At 35.9% G+C, this 22,402-nt stretch overlaps 1 protein-coding gene across 3 annotated transcripts in view; it reads left to right on the forward strand.

Moving 5' to 3' along the window:
* The window catches only part of ZRANB3 (zinc finger RANBP2-type containing 3), a 37,085-nt gene extending 14,684 nt beyond the window's left edge, over positions 1–22,401 (forward strand). The window contains exons 3-22 of one of the 3 annotated variants that reach the window (XM_042877655.1): positions 2,201–2,219; positions 2,876–3,054; positions 5,092–5,323; positions 5,522–5,607; positions 7,956–8,127; positions 8,552–8,680; positions 9,843–9,962; positions 10,703–10,822; positions 11,313–11,492; positions 11,975–12,127; positions 12,756–13,218; positions 14,188–14,388; positions 15,040–15,122; positions 15,819–15,920; positions 17,736–17,878; positions 18,356–18,499; positions 19,351–19,744; positions 20,786–20,917; positions 21,487–21,545; positions 21,719–22,401. In XM_042877655.1, coding sequence (XP_042733589.1) covers positions 2,201–2,219; positions 2,876–3,054; positions 5,092–5,323; positions 5,522–5,607; positions 7,956–8,127; positions 8,552–8,680; positions 9,843–9,962; positions 10,703–10,822; positions 11,313–11,492; positions 11,975–12,127; positions 12,756–13,218; positions 14,188–14,388; positions 15,040–15,122; positions 15,819–15,920; positions 17,736–17,878; positions 18,356–18,499; positions 19,351–19,744; positions 20,786–20,917; positions 21,487–21,545; positions 21,719–21,821 — 3,214 coding nt within the window. In that variant the 3' untranslated portion in view covers positions 21,822–22,401. Of the gene's footprint in view, positions 1–2,200; positions 2,220–2,690; positions 2,764–2,875; positions 3,055–5,091; positions 5,324–5,521; positions 5,608–7,955; positions 8,128–8,551; positions 8,681–9,842; positions 9,963–10,702; positions 10,823–11,312; positions 11,493–11,974; positions 12,128–12,755; positions 13,219–14,187; positions 14,389–15,039; positions 15,123–15,818; positions 15,921–17,735; positions 17,879–18,355; positions 18,500–19,350; positions 19,745–20,785; positions 20,918–21,486 lie in introns of those variants that run through there. The other 2 variants (XM_042877657.1, XM_042877656.1) reach the window with 2 other exon arrangements.
* The last annotated feature ends 1 nt before the right edge of the window (position 22,402 follows it).

A 22,402-nucleotide genomic window follows, 5' to 3' on the forward strand; every position in this document is an offset into this window, starting at 1 on the left:
TATCCAGCACATCAGATCTGGGAATTACCTCTGTGTGTTTTCTGCCAAGCTTTGTAGTTTGGCCACAGGAATGTCCATTTTGGCCCCATGGCAAGATGTATGTTATTGAATGTGATCACAGCTGATGTTGTTAGTACTTTGAGTACCTGCATGAATTTCCATACACCCAACACTGAAAAAGCAGTTCTGTATTATTTTAAAGGGTTTCTAGTATCAAAATACAGAATTTTAATGTCTTGACATGTTAAATTTAGTTACAGTTGCAGAGACCTGGAAGATCTCAGTTTTTTTCACAGAAGGAATGTTTCATTTGAGTAGCATGGTGCAGTGGGTGCACATCTACTTGTGTGGCAGAGAAGTTTGTTGTCTCAGAAGATGCAGTGGTGGGGAACAGGCAGTGAGGAATTTATCCAGAGCAATTAATCAAGACTAATTTGTGTCTGTGACTGAAGGCTACTGGGGATAGGAAGCAAAAGCTCAAGGCAAAAGTCCTTGGGCTTTTTATTTTTAGTTTTAGTTTTAGTTTTTTTTTCCCCCTTGAATGTGATGGGACACTGGGACACAAGCAGAGTGGCCTGTGAAGTTCATTCTCTCCTGGAGCTTGAACTGTCTCAATTTCTAAGACTTGATGCTTTTCTGTCAGTAAACAAGTCTTCAAAATGATGAACTGCATGCAGCTGTCCATCTATTGCTGCCATTCAGTTCAAGCAGCAGCCACCCAGTGCTGTATTTCTCAGTGGTGTTACCGAGCCTTTTGTGTGGCACTATGATACAAAACTGTGGGAGTTATTCTTCCACTTTGTTTTTTATGAAAATTTGGAAAATTATGCAGTGCTTGAAAAACTCCCCCGATTACGTATTAGCTGGAGGATTAATCCAACCTCCAGTTACATAGCTGAAACTCAAGCAGGGAATGCTATTGAGATTGCAGAAGTTGGCACTTTGTGCTCATTTTAGATCTTGCTTTTAGATCTTAGCGTTGATTGTGGCAAGAAGGTTCTTAGCAAGTCTGAAGCTTTGTGCAGTCTGGTGTTGTTACAGGAAAACAGAACTTTAAGTCACCCTCATGTTGCAAGACTGAAAGGGAGTAGATTTTTTTCTTTTCTTCTTTCTTAGATTAACATTTTTTGTCTTCCTCTGAATTTGTTGGTGTGTGAATATGATGTAGGGGGTCTGATTACAAGAGTTAAACTCTTACTTCTTTAGATAATGCTTTCAAATTGGATAATCTTTGGGTTTGTGTTTGGAGGTTTCTTTTTTCCTTGGGATTTTGGTTTCTTGGTGGGGGTGTATTTTTTTCCAACTTGTACGAAGTTGTAGAATAGCAGAGCTAAAAGTTTGTGAAATAGCTGAGGGTACAATAGTTGGAAATAGGTGACATCAGCCACCATTTGATGGTGTAACTGAATGTCCAACAAATAATTCCATTGGCCTTGGTCTAATTTCAAAATGGTTTTGAAGGAGTCTGTGTGGGCCAGGAGCAGTTAAGTTCCCAAAATCCTTTCAGACTTCAGAGTATTAATACTAAGGCATAATGTAACATACCTATAAAGAAATTTATATCAGAGGTGGTGTTTGTTCAGGAAATATAAGTTTACTTAAATAATTGCCTCTAGAGTTGCCATTGTTTTCTTTGCTTGGAGTAAAGGGCTTCTAAATGGAAAAAAAAATCAAGTTCATTTTCCAATGCTTTGCCCAGTACAGCTGGGGCGGTGAGAGGAGGTCTGTTTCTATTTCAAAACAAATGGAACACCTCTGGAAGTGACTTTTTTTTCTAAATCAGTGTGCCATAGAAGTGACTCTTAATCACAAAGAATCAAAAACGATGCTGTTCCTGAAAGACAGTATAATTGAAGATGTATTTCTTGCGCTGTCTCTTAAGATTAAATTTAATATAGCACTAAACCAAAGCAGCAATTCAATTCCACTGTATGTTCTTCAGTAATACTAACAAATTGAGTATACAATTTTAGAATAACTGGTGTACTTACTATTACAATCATACCAAAATTACATTTGCTGTTATTGTCAAAGGCACTCTAAAAAGGAAGTCTCTCTTTTTTCCTTTAGTCACAAAGAAAATATTCAGGATTTGCTGAATGCCTAACTTACATTCATAGTAAGCAATTTATAACGATTGGTTTATCAGTTATATTTACTATTGTTCTTTTTCTTTTTTTCCCCCTTATTGCACCTGTAGGTGTATGATTGCTGATGAGGTAAGTGATTCCTGTTACTTTAACGTCACTTTTTCTTGTTTTAACATGCTTCATTCAGGGAAGTTGGCAGGGAGTGGAGCCCAATTCCTGTGGTATTACCTAGATGTTCTGAAAATACCGAAGTGGAAAATACCAAATACTTAATTTGATGCAAACCTAGGGTGTACTTTCATTAATAGTGAAATTCATGACTTGTAACATTTTAAATTTATTACAAAAATATTTTATCTATGGTAAGAAATCACAAATTCAAACTTCATGATGGACTAAAAAGTTATTATATAAAAACTAAATGTAAAAGAGATAATGTTTAAGGACTGATGTAGGTTCCAGTGATGGTTTTTAGCAGAAAGAAGCTTGAGGAAATTTCAATCTCGGCAATATTTGTCTTTCCTTTGAATAGGTTTTAAAATGTTTTTGACAAATTAACAAGCTGAAGAGTTCAGTCAACTTCATAGTCTGTCCTACTAAGTCTCTGAACCAAAGGCCTTCTGAAATCACTGGAAAAGATACTTGGAGCTTTAACAAGCAAACCAAATATGCAGTATGTGTGAATCCCTTTAAAGAGAAGCATTTTCTTTCATGATAGATTAACTGTAGTAACAATGATTTCCAAACATAACTTCTGTTTTCAACTTTTTTTTTCCTTCTCACAGATGGGACTAGGTAAAACAATTCAAGCAATTGCTATTTCCTACTACTACAGGAAGGAATGGCCTCTCTTAATAGTAGTGCCTTCATCTTTGAGATATCCTTGGGTTGATGAGATGGAAAAGTGGATTCCAGAACTATCTCCAGATGATATTATTATCATTCAAAACAAAACTGATATTGGGTAAGTTCATTATTATTCATTAGAAAGTCCCATTTCATTCTGTAAGCTGATGGCAGTATGTATGTGAGAAACACACAATATATAGATGTTCATAATGAAAAGTAAGGATTTCAGCAAGATGAAAGAAATTTCAATTGGGTTTTATGTTTCAGCAGAGGGATGGGTTTTGTGGTTGTTTTTTGTCTCCTCTGTAACTGAGAGGTCTGATTTTTTGCACAGTGGCAAGGCTATCTGCTGAAGACTTGGTTACTTTGGGGTGTTTCCTATTGAACACATTGGCCATGTGTCAGCTCTGATGTATTGTACTTGTTAGTTTCTGGAAAACATTTTGAACACATTTTTGAAAAAAAAATTAGTATGTGTTAGAAAATAAGGACTTAATTACAGTTAACTTTCTATTTAGAGCACTGATAAATTTAAATGTTACAGTAAATATTCTCTAACTGAGACGGTCATTGTGATCCAGGTTTTTTATCTTTAGACTTAGTAGCCTAAATTCATTACAGTGGGACTACAAGTCTTAATGCTATTAAAGTAACTCTCCTATTGCAAGGAAACACTGAACTAAAAAGGTATTTTGTAATCTGTTTTGCTGTAATAACTTGGTTAATTTCATAGCAGTGTCTAGATATTGTTCTAAGACCTGGACAAAGAAGACTGACTTCCATGTTGTCTTGGCAGTCATTTCCTGATACTCTCCAAACATGCAGATGAGAAAGTAGCTTGGAATCCTCCTTGGGGTAACCGTAACCAAACAAATCCAATTCAAAATATGTTTAAAATCTTAATTGAGGGATAATTACTATTGCTAATCAAAATAAAGCTGTTAGAGGAATATGGGAAATAAAATAAAGATCCATTTGAGCGAGAGTTTTTTTATCATTCCAGTTAAACTGCACATAAAAACTATGCTTACACTGCTGAATGCAGCAAAGAGAAATGTGGAATAAGGGAAAAGTGAAGACAAAAGTAAATGGCAAACAGAATTCTGTTCTTTTCACGTTCTGAAGTTCTTAAAAGGAATAAACCGTAACCATTACTACTTTTGTTCTCAACGAGATAAGAGGAAAGCTTGGCTTTCTATTTAATTCCCAGGAGGCTTCCTAGCTGTTGAACTAATGAATATTTTAACATAAAGGATGCTTTATGCATTTGTAAGAAAATCCAAAAACAGAGCTGACACACTTGGTTTAGCTTTGGGAAATTGTGCTTCTGTGTGTTCAACCTTTTGATTTCTCTGATTTCAGTACTTTGCTTTCCTTCTGAACTTCAGCAACGAAGTGTACTTCTTAATAGAAATAGGTTAAAATATGCTTAGGTCTCTTCCTCCGTGTCTAGAAGCATGGATGTACACATGCACAAACTTTAATTACTCTTAAGTACTGTAAGAAACTTTAGCTTATTGGATTGGCTTTTGATCTCTTTCTACTGGGGAACAAATAAAGATCAGGCCAGCAGAGTGGTAGTTTCTGACAGATGAATAGATCAGCTTTATGTCTTGTTCTGGTAACTTGTTTGCCTAACAACTTTGTGCTTCTGTGTTTAAAGGCTCCTGAAGGGCTACAGTGCTCTCTAGTGATTTTAAAAACAATTTGTGCTTTATGCCTTTGTATGTTTTAAAATCTATTGTGAGAAATCATTTCCAATACTTGTTTGGTTTTTTTTTTAATTAAAAAAAAAAAAGTCTTCTTCTCAACCCACGAGGTTTTTTCATATTTTCTTCCTGTCCCTTTGAGGGGGGTGAGTGAGAGTCTATCATGATGTTAGCTTAGCTTGTTGGTGTTAAACCACAATGATATCCCCTGAAAATGGTAATGAAATGTGTGTGACTTAGAAATGTAGGATGCTAGAATTTTTATTTCAATTGAATAGCCAATATTATTAGTCAATCTAACAACTCTATAACTAGCCAATCCAAAAGACATCATACTTGCCTTCTGTTATTTAAAAAAAAAAAATCTTTCTGGAACTTGTTTGCTATGTTAATTTTCCTGCAGTAAATATGTACTAAGACGAATTCTGAATTTTCCCTTCTAGGAGAATATCAAGCAGCAAAGTGACGATTCTGGGATATGGCCTGTTAACTTCTGATGCCCAGACTTTAGTATACACTCTGTATAGGCAGAACTTCAAGGTAGTTGTGGTTGATGAATCACACTATATGAAATCCAGAAATGCTAAACGCAGCAAGATTTTATTGCCCATTGTACAGAAAGCCAGTAGAGCAATTCTTCTTACCGGAACTCCTGCGCTCGGTAGACCCGAAGAGGTATTTAGCATCCTGCGTGTTGTTTCTTCTTTCTTTAGGGATAGTATCAATAATATTGAGCATGGGATTTTGTTATTTTCATGAGTAGTACGGCTGGTGGATATAAGCTTAACACAGTAAGCATGTAATAAATGAGAATTATTTCTGAATAGTATTATCCTTGAAGGCAGTTTGTCACTAACATTTTTTTTTATAAAGCTTTTCATGCAGATTGAGGCACTTTTTCCAGGAAGATTTGGAACTTGGAGTGAATATGCCAAAAAATACTGTGATGCTCATTTGAGGTATTACTGTACTTGCCCTTGTATTTTTCTCATGAATGACTTTGATTTTCCTCTCATATGAAATGAAAGAACCAATAAGTAGTGTCTCTATTGTGGTATTACACCATCATGTTTAGAGACCCGGGGAGGTGAGGTGCTGGAACAGGCTGCCCAGAGAAGTTTTGGATGCACCATTTTTGAAGATGTTCAAGACCAGGTTGAATGGGGCCTGATCTTCTGCCTGATACAGTGATTGGCAACCCTGCCCATGGAAGGGGGGTTGGAACTAAGTGATCTCTGAGATCCTCCCCACACCAAGCCATTCTGTGATACATCTCTTCCATCAAAGTGAATTAGGGACCGTACAGAGGAAGAATATCAAAAATACATTGTACAAACAGAAAATAGGTTGGCACATACATACATTGGGGTTTTTTTCAGTGTTTAGAGATGTTTGGCAAGAGGATTGAATTGATGGGAGACTTTACTTTAGGAATAAATTGGAAGCTATTAAAGTTTGAGAGAAAGTGTAAGTGCCAACGTTCTGTTCAGTAAAATGACTTGCCAATTTACTGTTCATATGAAAAGTATAGGTTTTACTTTTTGAGCTGGCATTTCAGCTAGAGCTGAAACTTGAGTTTCTGATTCTCAGTGCAATGCTCTTGTCATGTAACAATTTATCTCTTTATTATGGGATTCAGTCTTTTTGCTGTCCTACAACATTTGGGGAAAAGAAGATCATATGTTAGATTAACCAAACAAAAGGAGAAAAAGGTCCCAAAAGCACAGCAGTATGTTTGTTCTGTTTGAGAGATCAAATATGGGCACTGTAAGAAGGTATGAGAGGGGAAAGAACCTTTAAAAAGATTTCTTACCTACAATTTTGCATGAACTAAAACCAGTAGTTTTTGTCAGCTAAATTGTTAGCATTTAGATTTAATTTTTACTGTAATACTTGTCTAATTTCATTTTCATGTAACTTGGGCATTTTTTCCTCTTATCATATATATGTTTTATCAGCATCTAACTTCTAATAACAGAGTGCTGTCTGATTTTTCAGATGGAGAAATGCTATTTTTTCTATGGTGTTTTGACTAAATGCATCTGTAATTTTCACACCACAAGTGTGCGTGGGTACAGCACGGTTAACTACTCCATCACAGATGATTATCTTATTTTTGGAATACCATAAATATATTGAAAATCAAATTCGGGTTAGCAAGCTCTCAACAGATAACATTGTTGTCATGACTTGGCTGGAACTTAACATCCTGTGGTAATCCATTTGGTAGCTTTATTTTATGCAGAACTTTCTGTGAAAGTGTTTTCTACTTAGGTGTTTATAGACGCCTGTTTCTAAGGATGAGGGTTGAAGTGTTTCAGCTACCATTTCTTACATCCCCAGTGCTCAAGTTGGAGGGATGAATGCTTTCTAAGGACCAGACACACACTGAAGAAAAGATAAGAGCAAAAGTTGTAGCTGCCTTCCATCTGTTTAGCAATCTGAGTGAGTTATGCCATTATTTTGCCAGTGTAGAAATGAGTCCTCACCTCCTTCCACACTGGTCATAATCAGCCATCTGAAATCAATAGTACCTTTATAAGCCCAATAAAGCTTAAAATTCCTTTTTTTTTTTTTTTTTTTCTTTTAAGGAAAAAATTACCAGTAATACCAGTAAAATTTACATACTTGTACTCTCCTGTCTTTGAGAAATGCCACCTGGGCTTTTCTCCAAACCCAGCAAAATCTGCTGTGCTACAGATTTTGTTGCTTCTTGGCAATGTTGACACAGAGAAGCTCTTCTGCAACATGTCCTTGAAAATAAAAGAAAGAAAAAGAAACACAGCTATTAATTTATTTCTCTTTTTTAGCCTTGAGCTTTTTAACTTTTAATCTACTTCCCCTGTTTAGCCTTGCTTTTTTTAATACAGTTACATTTTAAACTGGAGCATTTAGCTTTGAATCCTGAATGTACATAACAGTGAATTCAGATGGGACAGGAAAGGAATTTTAATGATGTTCTTTGCGGCGTTTGTGATTAATTTCTTAATCAGCTGTTACCCACTTTAATATCATAAAGAAGCATTGTGGTAGATTCTTCTGATTAGTGATAGATGGGATGAAATAGAGGACTTTGTCTGATGGGGAGTCAGGTCTGTGGGTTAGAAATTAAGAGCTCTGCCTTGAGTGTTGGAAGGAATCAGACAGAAAGCAATCATCTCTCCAACATAACAACACTCAGTGTTCCTGGTTATGCTAAATGCCTTCATATCTGTGTCTTACAATGAATTGTGTACTGCAGGCTTCCATTGGATTTGGAATAGCTAGCGTTCACCAAACAATATTGATTCTTTTTTTTCATTTTCAGATTCTTTGGTAAAAGAAAACAATGGGACTGTAGAGGAGCTTCAAATTTAGAAGAACTACATCAACTTTTAAGAAAAATAATGATCAGAAGACTGAAGAATGATGTTCTAACACAATTACCTCCCAAAGTTAGACAGCGTATTCCATTTGATCTCCCACAAGCCGCAGCTAAGGTGAATTTTCCACATCAGCTAAAAAGATATTTGTTAGTAAATGTCTATGTATTCATATATATTCTTATATGTATTTATATAAGCATGTGTAAATATTCTCCCATTCTTTGTAGCTACATGTATAGTACAGCATCAGCATTTTTTTTATTATAATGTGAAGAATATGGGTATGTCATCTTGAGAAGGGATCAAATAGATATAAAATTGACCCTAATTTTAATATGGTCGTCTTTCCTTCTTCATTTTCATTAGGTATTGAATCCTACAATTACTTTTAGACAGATTTGACAGAGATTTCAAATGTACTCCATCCCTAGATGTTTCATGGAAGTCAGTGTTGTGGTAGAGCATACTTAGTAGCTTCTAACAAACCTGTAAAAGATAAGTACATCTATCCTAACCACTGATCTCTTTTTCCAATTAGAATTTGAATACCACTTTTGCAGAGTGGGAGAAATTAATGAGGAAGTTGAATTCAGAGCCCACTGACAGCCATTTTGTTGATGTCATGAGTCTAATCACACGTATGTATAAAGAAACTGCAATAGCCAAGGTAAGTGTAGAAGTACTAATATATATTTTAATTTTTCGATGTGTTTTCTGTTAATAAAATCAGATGTATTGGCATCTCTTGGACTTAGGAATGCACTGAAGGTGAGTGCTCCAGGAATGTAACTGTGTAGGCAGCTGCTGAAGCTGACTGACCCAGCTGGCTTGCATTACAGGATGCTGCTGATGCAGCCCTTGTGCAGACTGTGCTCTGTCAGTACTGGTTCTCCCCATGGATATATGAAGAATGATAACCTTCTCTAAGTGGTCTTTCTATTTTATCAGATGGGACACCTGTTCTGTATTTTCCTCTTTTAATTAAGGTGTGAGAATGAACGGATCTTTTAGGTGCTTACTTTTTAGCCTGTTATCACATTTCTTTACACTAATCCATATTTAGAAAAGTATATTTAAAAAGAATTAAGAATCTGAATCCTTGGAGTTTATCTTAAATATTCTATCCATCTTAAAAATACCAGCGTGGTTCTGTTGCTACCTTGTCCCCTACTTTTTTATTCTCTGTCACTGTCAGCTCATTTTCAAATGAAAGAGGGAAAATGCAATACTGTTTATGCAGCAGCCCTCAGAATTTTTTTATCAACTGATCAGTGACAAATTTTAGTAGTAGCTGTTATTTTATTGTCATTGTATTTGATGAACACTATTAATATTTAACACAGCAATTATGTGAGTATTTAAATAGGGCAATTATTATATTATTATTATAGTGTCATACTCTACATGATTTGTTAATGGTTTTCTAGTTGCTGGCACAGAAGTTCTGATTAAACAATACCTTCTATGATTAAAATATGTTTGGTCAGAAATTAAATGCTTTCTGTATTTTTATTTCAGACATCAGGTAATGATGTCATAACCGAAAGCATTTTTATTTTCATCTTAATCTGAAAGAAATGCCATCTAACTTTGTGATCTTGTGAGGGTGGAGGGGTTTTTTTTTCTCTAAAGAAATGGGACAGATTTAGCTATTAGGACGTAAAGTTGTGCTACTTCTTGAAACAGAATTATAATTATTAAATTAACGTTAGTGTATGATAAAGTCTTAAATGGTTAACCAATAGAATGGCATTCAGGCATTGAAGTGAAAACTGTCATTTTGAGCATTTTGTACATCTAACTGATGAAAACATGCTCTATTACTCCAGGCAGGAGCAGTGAAGGACTATATCAGAATGATGCTTGAAAATGACAAACTGAAGTTCCTAGTTTTTGCTCACCACTTAAGCATGCTTCAAGCTTGTGCAGAGGCAGTTATAGAAAATAAGGTAATTATTTAACAAATGTGCACTCATTTAATTTCAGACTTTGCAAATATGTGACAGTTGTGCTTAAATTGAGTAGAACTCTGTATGTGGAGGAATTTAAGGACTTTAGGTAAATAAAGGTCAGTGCTCCTGTATTGAAAAGATTGTGGAATTTTGAAGAACTGTTTTATAAATGGGGATATTTGGTGTGATACTTCATCAGTGAATCTATTTCTAAAGGCAGTTGTTTCCCAAGGTTTTTCATCGATATTCTTCTGTCTTCTTTTGGAGGTGGTTTGTTGGTGTTCATTGGTTTGGTGTTTTTTTGTTGTTTTTGTTTTTTGGGTTTTTTTTCCAAAATATTGTTATCTTGCTTGAATGTTTAATTCACAGTGGATCACTTCCATGTTATTGGTTGTGGACTCAACCATTGCTAGGGAAAAATGGCTAACTTCAGTATTTAATATTAAGCTATTTGTTTGCAAGTGCTTGCAACCTTAATAAATCTTACCTGGGAAATTGCAGATTCTTGTGCAGAATACTCAATTTTAGGAGCCTGTGTTCATTATTGTTGTCTTTTATAAATAGGTAGTACTGAGTACTTTCTGATAAATAGGCTTAATTGTAGATCGACAGGTAAAATAGTACTGAGGTACTATTATCTCCATGACTGGAATAGAGCAGGTATTTTAGTATTGGGGAAAGAAGGTGGTTGGATCTAAAAAGGGATGACTTCATTTGTCTATTAAAATCTGTTGTAGGTTCGCTACATACGGATAGATGGAAGTGTTCCTTCTGCAGAAAGAATACATCTGGTTAATCAGTTTCAGAAGGATCCTGAGACCCGGGTTGCTATTTTGAGTATTCAGGCAGCTGGTCAGGTAGGATTAAAAAAAAATAAAAATAAAAAAATTAAATTTGAAGAATGGAAATGAAGGTTATTAAAGTTATTTACTGAAGGCAATTTGTGTAATGCATCTTTTGCAGAATTATGTGTTCATTTTTTTTTTTGCACCAGTCATGTTAACTGTTTTAAGCCTCTCTTGAAATTACATGAGCAAAATCACCATAAGCAGTGGGTTGAATAATTAGTAGAAGAACAGAAAAAGCCTGCACCTTCTGTCTGGGAGTACCAGATTAATGATAAGCAACATTTAGTTCCATAATGAAGAGCTGTATGCAGTGTTTGCACAATATTGCAGTGTTTTCTGAATCTTACTAATATCTACCTGGAATAAGTGTAGAAGGTTGGTTTGTATTTCTTTTTGTGTGTCCAGGTGGTCTGTCTCACCTACACTTAAAAATGTTCTGTGCAGTGTGTAGATTTATGGGGAGAATCTTTTTTCTAAATTGATGTACTCCTTTATTTAGGGTTTAACTTTCACTGCTGCTACTCACGTCGTGTTTGCTGAATTATATTGGGATCCAGGCCATATTAAGCAAGCAGAAGACAGAGCACACCGCATTGGGCAGTGCAGTTCTGTGAATATTCACTTCCTTATAGCAAAAGGAACGTTGGATCCTCTTATGTGGGCAATGCTGAATCGCAAGGTACGTGTGGAATACAACCAAATAATTGGGGATTCACTGTGGTTTAGATACCACTGAAGCACAGCTAGCAAATAACATTCTAGAATAAGACAAATCTATGGATCTGAGATTGTCTGGCTAAGAGTTTAATCACTGAATTCCTGCTTTCCATTAATTCTGCCTTTGGCTTCATCTACTAAGCAGAATGCCTAAAGACTACTGAGAAAGATGCGTACACAATGTAAATAATCTCTTAACCTCAGTGAATGTTGGTATTTTACATATACCTTTTCATATATATGGTACTTGTGCAGAAATGGTTTCCATTAGGGCAGCTGGAAGAATGGTTTCAATCACTAACATTATTTGAATTACTGCAGATATTCTCATTTCTCTCTTGCAAGCTTAGTTCAGCAGTTGTAAGCAATTTGATGCATTTAGACAAATAAACTTGTTCCTACCTGTAAATTTTTAAGAGCCTTTACACGAGTCTTTACACGCAGGCCAACGTTACAGGCAGCACCTTGAATGGCAAAAAAGAGAGAATGCAGGCTGAAGAAGGTGATAAGGAGAAATGGGATTTTTTGAGTTTTGCTGAAGCTTGGACCCCTAACAACAGTGCAGAAGATCTCCAGAATGAACTTCTGTTTACGCATGTAATACTCAAAACTTATGTTTTTAATTGTTATTTCTTTTTTTTTTTTTTTTTTAAAGATCTAACCTTTTCTCACCTAGGTTTTGTGTGCATTGCAGGCTTTACTACTGGAGAAACACTGTATGAGTGGCAAAAAAAAAGTTCAAGTTCAGAAAGTTAATCTGGAGAAACTGATCTGTTGGGCATAAAATAATCTACAGGTTTTAAATAGTAGCTTTAATTGGTTTTTAGGTGATTGACTCATCCTCAGAGTCTCATAAGGAAATGTAATTTCTGTTTAAAATACAGCTTTCTTAATAGCTTTAAAATTCAGCACAGTTATTTTGAAAACGTTTAGAAGTCTTTCCTTGTAGGCTCCATCAGAAAATGTATGTAACATACCTGTTCTGTGTATTTGCTATCATTAGTGCTATTGCAGAATCTTGATAAGAACACTGAAAATAATTTTTAGGAAATCACAACGTTGAATAGCTCTTTATGCTGTTTCTGCTTAAAGGAAAATATCTTTTGTTTTCATCTCTAAACTAGCTTCCCGTGTTAGAAAGCACTACTAATGGGGAGAAAAATTTAACCATTCCTGATGCAGTAATCACAAAGATGGCTTTATGTATTTCTTTCCTCTTTCCTAGTTTGAGAAGGAAAGACAGCATGACATACGTTCCTTCTTTACCCCAAAATCTGCCTCTAGAAAGAAACGCAAAATGTTATCAGATAGTGAATCATTAAAGGTTGGTGCAGAGTCTTTTGAAGCCGTGAAAGAAGAGGATTCAGAGAAGAGCAGTGAAGATCTGGATTTCACAAGAATAAGTGATGTGGATACAACTTGTCATGAAAGTGCCTGTCCACATGAAGCTAAAAGAGCAAGAAGCGTAAGTGGATCTACTCCAGTCAGCTCCAGGAAGAAAAAGACGTTGACTGGAAAAATGTCTGCTTTCTTCACAGAGAAGAACAATGAAGTCCTTCCTTGCAGCTCAAATGCTTCAAGCAAAGGCACAGCTTTAAACAAAGTTTGGCACTGTAGTGTTTGCACTTGCAGTAATAACGAATTGCTTCCTTACTGTGAAATGTGTAATTGCCCTCAGAGCAATAAAGGTAAGTGCTGCAGAGAAAGTGTGCGTTTTTCATTCCAGCTGTGATTAGTTTCAGGAAATAAATATTTTTAAATCTGAGCGTGCACATATACAAGCAAAACATGAAGAATAGTATCTTTCTATGAATAGATAGACAGATACCTTTTAGGTGATCTTTCTTAATTTAACTTTTCCTGGGGATCTTTTGTATGATTCTACTAATTTGAAACAAATAGAGAATTGAGATGAATGTTAACTGGATATAAAAATGGTGAGTAAGAATATAAATTTAATTTTCTTTACAGCAAATGTAGCTCTTGCTTTCTTTGAGAAGGTTTGTAGTTATTCTGAATCCAATTAAATTGAAAAGCTTTTCTCTACATGTCAAAAACTAAATGATGTCACATAGATGGTTTTATTAGCCTCAGTATTGTGTAGTTGCCATGGGAGACATTGCCTTAAAAATACAGCATTTTTCATTCATACAGGTCAGAATAAATGTTTTCTATGAAATTTATTCCAGCTATTTGGGAACTTAGTAAATATTTTTATAAATCTCTCTCCATGTTAAGTTTTTACATTAGAAAGAAAAGAATAAGGTTCTTTTTTTCTTTTTAGATCTTTTCTTGATGAAGTAAGGTCAACTTCTCAATTTCTTAAGTATGTATGAATGCTGGAAAGCTATTTAATGTGCTTATGGTGTTTGGTAAATGAATGTAGTGGATAATAACTAGCTGTTTGATTGCACATATTTCTTCATAAAGCTGGCTGCACAAAATTGCATAACTAGAACACTTTGGTCCATGTGTTTATTCTCCTAATATCAAAGTTAGCCCTGTTTTCATAGGTGGTTGAACAATGAACCATTATATTATTAGAGAATAAAATGCAATTTCTCAGTATTTCAGTTGCTTGTTTTTTGTCCATCCGTTTATTGATTAGCTCTCAATTTATAAGGAGAGTGTAAGTGATCACTTTTCTCTCTCTGTAGGTGAGAGAAACTGTGAAGTTCCTACTAGCCAGACTGAAAAAGACGTGTTGAAAGACTCCAGAAGTGATGAACAGAGAGCAGCATGGGATGCTGAAGATGGAAGAGAAGATTTGGAGGAATTGGTGACCAAGCAGTCTGAAATCAGTGAACAAGAAGCTGTCAAAATCAAAAGTGAAGAAAATGAAAGAAGGTGTGGAAAAGGTAATAGGGGATTCCTCTGGGGAAAAAAAGGTGTCCATATCCTATGTGTGAAATTGTATTTCCTGCCTCTGGCGTGAAAAAGAACTTCAAAATATGAAAGATAGGCTAGCAGTAATTTTCTTGTTCTAACCTGGGATGTTTATCGAATTTTGATATCTAAAGCACTCTTCATACAAAACCTGAGGAAATAGAGAGGTTTTGGTTGACAAAGCAATTATGTCAAACTAGTAGCTGTAAAACCTAAGGTACAGCATACAGTCTTATTGAAATTTATGATGGCATTGCTTTGTCTTCAGGATAGCCACGGGTAAATTGAAATAATGGGTGATTCAAGAGAAACAAGATTGTCTCCTAAAAAATTCAGGAGAACACTTAATAATTTGTTGCTTGTATTGTGTGCATCTTATGTTGTTCTGGAATTAAATATAGAATCCTAGTGTGGTCTAGGAGCTTGTACAATGACTCCTGAAAACTTGGAGGGAGTGGGAAAGGTGAAAAATAGAAATGTAGAGTTTATACAAAAAAATGTTTGTAGGCATGTGAAATCAGGAAATGTCACACATGACAGGTGTGGTTATTTTTACTATCTGAATAGACTAAATGAAGTAAACCTCTTAATTTTAACCTTGTTTCTCTGTGTTGGATATTTAGATCAATCAGATGCATTTCTAGTATATGATGGGCTAATGTTCTGTGCAAGCAGGAATACTGATAGAATTCACCTCTATACAAAGGTAAAGCTGAAATAAGCATGCTTATTATCACTTCAGAAGTACAAAGTAGACTGTTGTCCTATAAAATAGGCATGTATGGTTTCTTTTGTCATGCTTTGTGTAAAATCCCTATTTTCATATTATTGAAAATATTGAAAAAATTAGGTGGTTTATCATTCTAGTTCTTGTTGAAGAAGTAATAATTCCCCATTTATACAGCTTCTAACACTTCTCTTAGTTTACACAGAGGTGCCAGTGTATTACATTTATGCTCAGATCATCTGTTGAAAATGCTAACAATACTTGATTCTTTTTCTTGTTATAAATCTTACTGCTACCTTGAATCATTAGCATGACTATTTATTCTCCTGTTTGTAGCTAGTGTGCTATTCCCCAGTATTTTTGGAGTTGCAGTAATCAATGAATCTTTGCAGGTGAAGTAGGTAAATAAAATATTGCCACCACATTTTCAGAAAGGTACACATTGGTGCTGTGTACAGATCAGAAAAAATGCTATAATGTTTTTCTACTTTCTTTTTTTGACATGAGAAATCATTTTTTACATTTTTACATGAAAAATCATTCCTAGAAAGATCTTAAGCTTGAAGATCTAAACTTGGTTGAAAGAGGAGGATAATCCATTTGAAACAGGTGCTTTTTTCCTTTTTCTAGATTGTAGTGTATTCTGTCTGTAAACAAAACTGTTTGTTTGTGTAGGATGGTGAACCACTGAATCTGAATTTCATTCCATTGGACATACAGCTGGACAACTGGGAGGATTTATCAGAGAATTTCCAACATAAACGAAATCGTTCCATGGTAAGCCTAAATTCAACTGGCACAGTAATGCAGTATTTAATGTGGAGTATTTTGGCTTCTTTTTTTTTTTTTTAAGATGCAGAACACTTCCAGGACTCAGTACCTACACACAGTTTCATCAGTGTGAGCAGATACTGTAAATATTGATGCAGATATTATGCAGACTGTTTTCTAGCAAATTATCATACCTCTTGTTAACGTAGATGGAATCAACCAGGCATCATTTAATTTCTCATTTACAGGATCAGCAACTAGCATTTGTAAGTCAACAAAATAGCATTTTGAAGGTTGTAAATTGTGAGCTGAGTGAATAAGAATGTGCTGGGTTGTATCAGAGCTGCAGTTATGAGCAGGCCTTGACTCTCATTTTGTCCTTTGGTCTACTAACAACATTCAAAACAGTGTAGGGCACAATTCTACTGAGATATGCAGCTTCAGTTACTTAAGCAATAACAATCACACTTGTACTGGTGTTGTAAGACATGAATATTGTCAAATCAAGTACTCACAGTAATGAAATCCAGAATTTAAATTGGTTTTGCAATGTTATCTGTTGGAAACAGTCAAGAAATACGTTTCATCTGTTTAAAGAGATGTATGATTTAGAAAATCAGATTTTTATCACGTCAGAACAAGACTGGTTCTTACTAGTAGATTCTCCAACAAGGCTGGAACGTAGATTTGTAGGTCAAATTCCTACTTGGTGATTCAGCCAACAGCTATCTGAACCACCTGATGACTGGCAGAGATGTTGCCAAAGAATTTCAAAGCTACTTAGACTGAGAAGACACGTTAAGAATGCCATGTTTCTGCAGGAGATGACACTGCTTATGGAACTTTATCTCTGTCCCTCCACTTTCTTTTGCAGATTAAAATATCCGTGTTAGTAAATGCTCCCATGTGTCTTTCTGTCCTGCAGTTTTGCTGACTTCTTTCTTGCTGTTCTGAGTAGCAAAGTAAGGCTGGTCCGTGCTCTTCCATGTTTGTCATGGGGGGAAAAAAGAATACTTCAAGGAGAAAATCATTGCCACATCATAGTCTTGGAAGCACATTCCTGAATGAGGCTGAAATCACTCATCATACTGCACAGTGTATTTATTGTTACCAGAGTCCATGTTCAGAAACACTGTGATACTGGCTACTGTGGATGTAGCAAGTCAGCAAGGAATGGAGTGCGGAAAAACAAACAGAGCAAAGCTTTCATATTGGCCACTCTATGGTATTGTTGTTATTGATGGACATATTGGTATTCACTTGTTCATTTGTTTTCTGTTGTAAAGATGAAGGTGAGATGAAACCATTTTTTCCCTACATGTATTCTAAAGAAAGCCACGTTATAAATTCTAGATTTTTACATATGAATGTTATTTCCTCTCTCAAACTTGGCTTTTTTGAAAGCCTGGAGCAGGAGAAGGAGGGCTTCTCTAAGTAGAAGACTTTCACCCATCTGCTTTTTTTCCCTGAACGAAGTCTTGCTTACACAAGGAAGGCTTATCTGAGACTTTACCAGAAATCCATTCTCCTTATCATTACAGCTTAGATTGAAGTCCATTTGTGGCTTTATTTTCTACTTTGTTAAGCAGCACACCTATATGTCGTAGCAAAACTGTAATTGTAGACAATGCCAAAGCAGTCTTAAGTTCTTCAGCAGAAGAGGATGGAAGGCTGCAGCTTGCACAAGGGCTGACTTGAAGGGACTATCTCTGATCATACCAGCTTTTTTTCCATCCGGTTTTGAATATGTTAATTCTTAGCATGCTTTCAATGTAATTATTTGTTTGATGTCACACTGCTGACAATAGCATTCTCCCCCAGATACTGAGGTTTGTGAAAGAATGGAGTCATCTAACAGCAATGAAACAGAAAATTATCAGAAAAAGTGGTCAGCTGTTTTGTAGTCCTATCCATGCTGCAGAGGAGATGTGTAAAAAACAGTCTGCGGCAAGCAGCACAAAAAGGTATTTGTTTTTATTTTTCTTTCCCTTATTAATTTTTGCAGGAAGTTTTGATGTATTTAATGTAAATTTCAGTAGAATTAAGCCAAAGGCTACAAATGGGTAATTCAGTGACTGTCTCACAGTGACAAACATATGCAACTGAGCACATAAGTAAATGTGCTGGAATGGAAGTATCTGCTTCCCTGTCCATCACTGCCACATTCAGCAGCTATTCTGGCCTTCTGCTTTGTGTATTTAAGCAGCTGGAACTCACCAAAGATTTTTGAGGAAAAATCATTACTGTCTCAAAAGAAAAGCAAGCTTTAAAAGATCTTACTATATTTCCTACTTGGAGCAGGAATAAATCATTAGTTGCCATCAGGGCTGCAATCTCATTCATAATTCATAGTTTACTTCAACACTTTTTCATACTCATTTTTTTCTTTAAATAATTCTGTCCACTGTTGGTGACATCTGTCAAAACTGTTGGTTTTTTAGGTATGTGACCAAGGAGGATGTAGCAGCAGCCTCACTTAGCAGAGCAAGCAGCAGTGGGGGCAGCGTGCGCCTCATCACTAAAGAAAGTAGAGCTTGTCTGAGGAATGAAAAAGCTTCTATGGCACAACCAGGTCATTCCACAAAGTAAGTTGAGTTTAATGCAAAAAAAACAAAGCAATGAAGCTATGAAGCTGTTTCTTCATAGACTTTTTTTTTTTTTTTTTTTTTTAAGATAGCAAAGTTATATTTACCTTGTTGAACCATAGTAATAGGTAAGTTATAGGAAAGAAACTTGCTGAAATAGCTAATGAGCTATTAACAGTTTTGTTGTATGATGACATAGCCACTAGTTAACAGAGCGACAAGATGAAACAAGAAAAGTTACACAACGTAGTTAAGGAAGCAACAACGTTAGCTTGAGCTTACTTGTGAAGTTGACTACAAATAGGAGAGCAAATTTTCTTCCATTCTGCCTCTAATTTAAAATAGGGCAGAAAATACAAAAGTTTTGGTTGGAAAATGCCCTTCTTTATCAGACAAGTAGTTCTTGGCTGGAAGCAAATCTTGTTTAGAGTAGGAAATTGTTAAGAAGCTGTGAAAGTTGCAGAGAGAAGGCAGGATGTTTTCCTCTGACATTTTGCTCCCATTACAAAAGGGGTTGAAACATTTGTCTGAGGGTATAGGTACGTACCTGACACAAGCTAACGCTTATAAATGCAGCATTATTTTAGGGTAGTAATTCAATGTGCGTGTGTAAATGCAGTAAGATGTGCAAAGGAAAAATATCCTTTGTATTGTCATACACTGTTTAAACTGAAACATAAACCAAGTAGACGATTGCACTATGCAGATACTAACCTGACTGAGATGATCTTTTGATTAAAATTGGTATTCTAGAGCATGAAAGATATCTAATGGAAATGTACAATGTATGAAGCAAAAATTGTAGTGTTGAATACCCGCTTTACTAGTTCTACTTTGATCTCTGTAAACAGGTTGTTTTTGGAGAGTGGAAAAAGTCCTTCTGTTCTTCCCTCCAATTGGACTGAAGTTCAAAACTCCTCCCTACCTAAAGGCTATTTGCAAGCCCTGGATGGTGAAGGAAACCCACTTTGTCTCCACTGTCAGCAGCCAACAGCTCAGCTTGACCAAAGCTGCCAGGCCCCTGCCTGGGACACACGGTTCTGCACTCTTTCCTGCCAGGAGGAATTTTCAATTCGTTCTAGTCAGGGCTACATCAGGACTAAGGTGTTTGAAACTGAACATGGTGTTTGCCAGTTTTGTCATCAGAATGCCCAAGAGCTCTATCTTAACATCAGAGATGCACCTAAGACTCAGCGTAAGAAGCTTCTGGAGAGCTCGTGGATGTCTCATCTTCCAGTTGGGCAGGTAACAGCACTGTTTAAGTGCTTTCTGCTGATCTGTGTATTCCTGTAGTAGTGTAGGAGGTAGTTGAGAGAAACCAAAGTGGTGTACTTACAGGCATAAGATAGAAGACCATGAAAAAGAAAACAAACAACAAAATTCTTGTCTTCATTTGTCTTCAAAGACAAGCATGTTTTTGGTATCTAAATAGGACTGGCATCAGAACTCTGATTTTTAGGGATGTCAGTGTTGCAGCTGATTTTAATTGAAATGTGGTTATGAAACAGAATCGAGGAATGGATGTAGTAAATAGTACCAGGTTATTGCTACTTCACAGAATGTTGGTTAGTAGCTTAACAAAAGCCAGCTGTCACAGCTTCCCTCACCATAACCTCAGAGCATATGAAGAACTACTCCCATTCTTCCCAGATTAATCACTTTTTTGCAGACTCGAAGGCAATGGAACAGGGAGAATATCCATATACAAAGCAGTATTTTAGTTCCAAGATAAGAATACCTTTTTTTGGTCCTGTTGTGAAGTTGAAATTCTACTTCAGAAGTTGCTGGTTCTATATTTTTATAATAAAGTCTGAAGACACACTTAAAACTTGCAAAAGAAAAGATCATCGGCCAGTTCTTCTATTGGTTGTATGCATGAAATCACCTTTGTTTTTTTGTGGCTTTTAAAAATAAGTCGACACAAATCTAAAAGACTGGAGACCGAGTCATGCAGTGTGGGTATCTTACAACCTTCTGAGTGAACTGCAGCACTTGATAAAATGATATTGAAGACAAATTTACTGATCAAGAAAATAACCTTTCCTTCTGCTTTACTTTGATACTGTTGCATACTGCAGACTAGGTAGAACTGTGCCAACTAAAATAATAGTTGTTTGCTTGTCCACTGGGAGTAACAAACATGCTAACACTTTCTCCGATCATAAACATTGGTATAAATAATATAAATAGCTGCTTTGCTCAGTTTTATTGTTCTGTCTGTAGAATGAAGATATAGCTCAGGAGGAAAATATCTAAGGTTTCCATTGTCTTGCCCTTTTCCTGCAGTTGAATGAAATTATAACAAACCCAACAGAAGGTCAGTTCTGGCAGGTGGATCACATCAGGCCTGTTTACAGCGGAGGAGGACAGTGCTCCCTGGGGAACCTTCAGACTCTGTGTACGGTCTGCCACAGAGAGGTCAGTGTGGTACACTCAAATATCGCCCTCTGGTGGCTGAAAACAGCTCCTGTCCTCATTGGCACATCCTGGTACTGGGAATGTGACTTGTAGCAAACTACAGGTTTTCACTGACAGAAGAAACTAAAACTGATTCATAGGTTACTGAGATTGTGCTATTATATGTACAGTAAAAATCAGTAATTAGTCTGTATACCTTATAAGTAATAGACAGCACCAAGGTACTATGCATGTGGAAAGAAGCAACTGGTGGGAAATAACCAAAAACCTTTAGTAAGAAATACCTGATGTTACCCATTGAGTCTGTACTCGACTAATACAAGCGTCTCTATGCTGCCTTGTCTGTGGCATGGCACTACTCTTTTCCTTGCAGGAAGGCACCGGTGAATATGAAAGGCAGCATTAAACCATTTACTCACAAATGGGAAAATGTCACCTTAATAAACATTTGCATTTTATTTGTCATCTGCTGCAAAATTAGGTTGAAACCTAAAGGTATAGCCTAGTGTTTTCCAGCTAGTTGTCATGTAATTCTGTTTTCTGACCAGACTTACCTTTCTCTTTTCCAGAGAACTGCAAAACAGGCCAAGGAAAGAAGTCAGAGGAAGAGACACTCTTTAGCTACAAAGTATGGTTGTGATATCACACAGTTTTTTGTGAAGAAGTAAAATAAGTATAATCAGTTACATTATAACTATAGTTGCATAGTTTTCCTCATGCACTTTAAAAAACAGTCTTTTATACTGGTAGAGAAAACAAGAAATCATTCAAAATACTGATTTTTTTTTTATTTTTTCCCAGAGGGCCTTGGATGAATGCATGGAAGGAACTCAATCATGATTACATTTTTATGGCCCTGCAGTTTAAAGCTGAATTTCTATGTATAACCTTAGTGCAGTTTTGAAGTACTGCAATTTTCATATTAGTTCATTTACAACTGCAAGAATTGCAGTCCAATGCTGCTGAAATTCATGTTAATCTTGCAATGCTCAGTTGCAGTGGGTTATTAAGGACTAAGAAGCTATCTTAGTTATAATTGTTCCCTTTGTTCACTCAGTCAAAGGTACTGGAGAAAATACAGGCTCTGCTCTCCTGACTACAACAAGGCAGGTGATGTGTTTCTTCTAAAACTGTCTTATAACTACATGTAAAAGTTAGCAGTAGCCTGGGAAAGGGCTATGAAAGGCCCGATAACTTTATTTGACTTGGGCACTTTCAGTTCATGTTTATTGAAATATCTGTTTAAAACAGCTAGCGTTTAAGGTTTGTTTATGAGAAATAATATCTATTTTTCCTTGTCTCATCCAAGGTAATTCCTGGGAAATACTAGAGCCATATTCTCTTTACCTAAATCGCAGAGCTAATGGTTATTTTGCACTGTTTAAGTAGCTTTCTTTACAGTTACTTCAAATAAATCAGCATCATCTTACTGCTTCAGTGCCTTTCCTCTGCCCCTTTTATGTTATCACTACAGATAATTTTTTC

Source organism: Lagopus leucura, unplaced genomic scaffold (genome assembly GCF_019238085.1).
Source record: "Lagopus leucura isolate 7727_CA_CO unplaced genomic scaffold, USGS_WTPT01 Super-Scaffold_100019, whole genome shotgun sequence".
In the NCBI taxonomy this organism is placed as follows: Eukaryota; Metazoa; Chordata; class Aves; order Galliformes; family Phasianidae; genus Lagopus; species Lagopus leucura.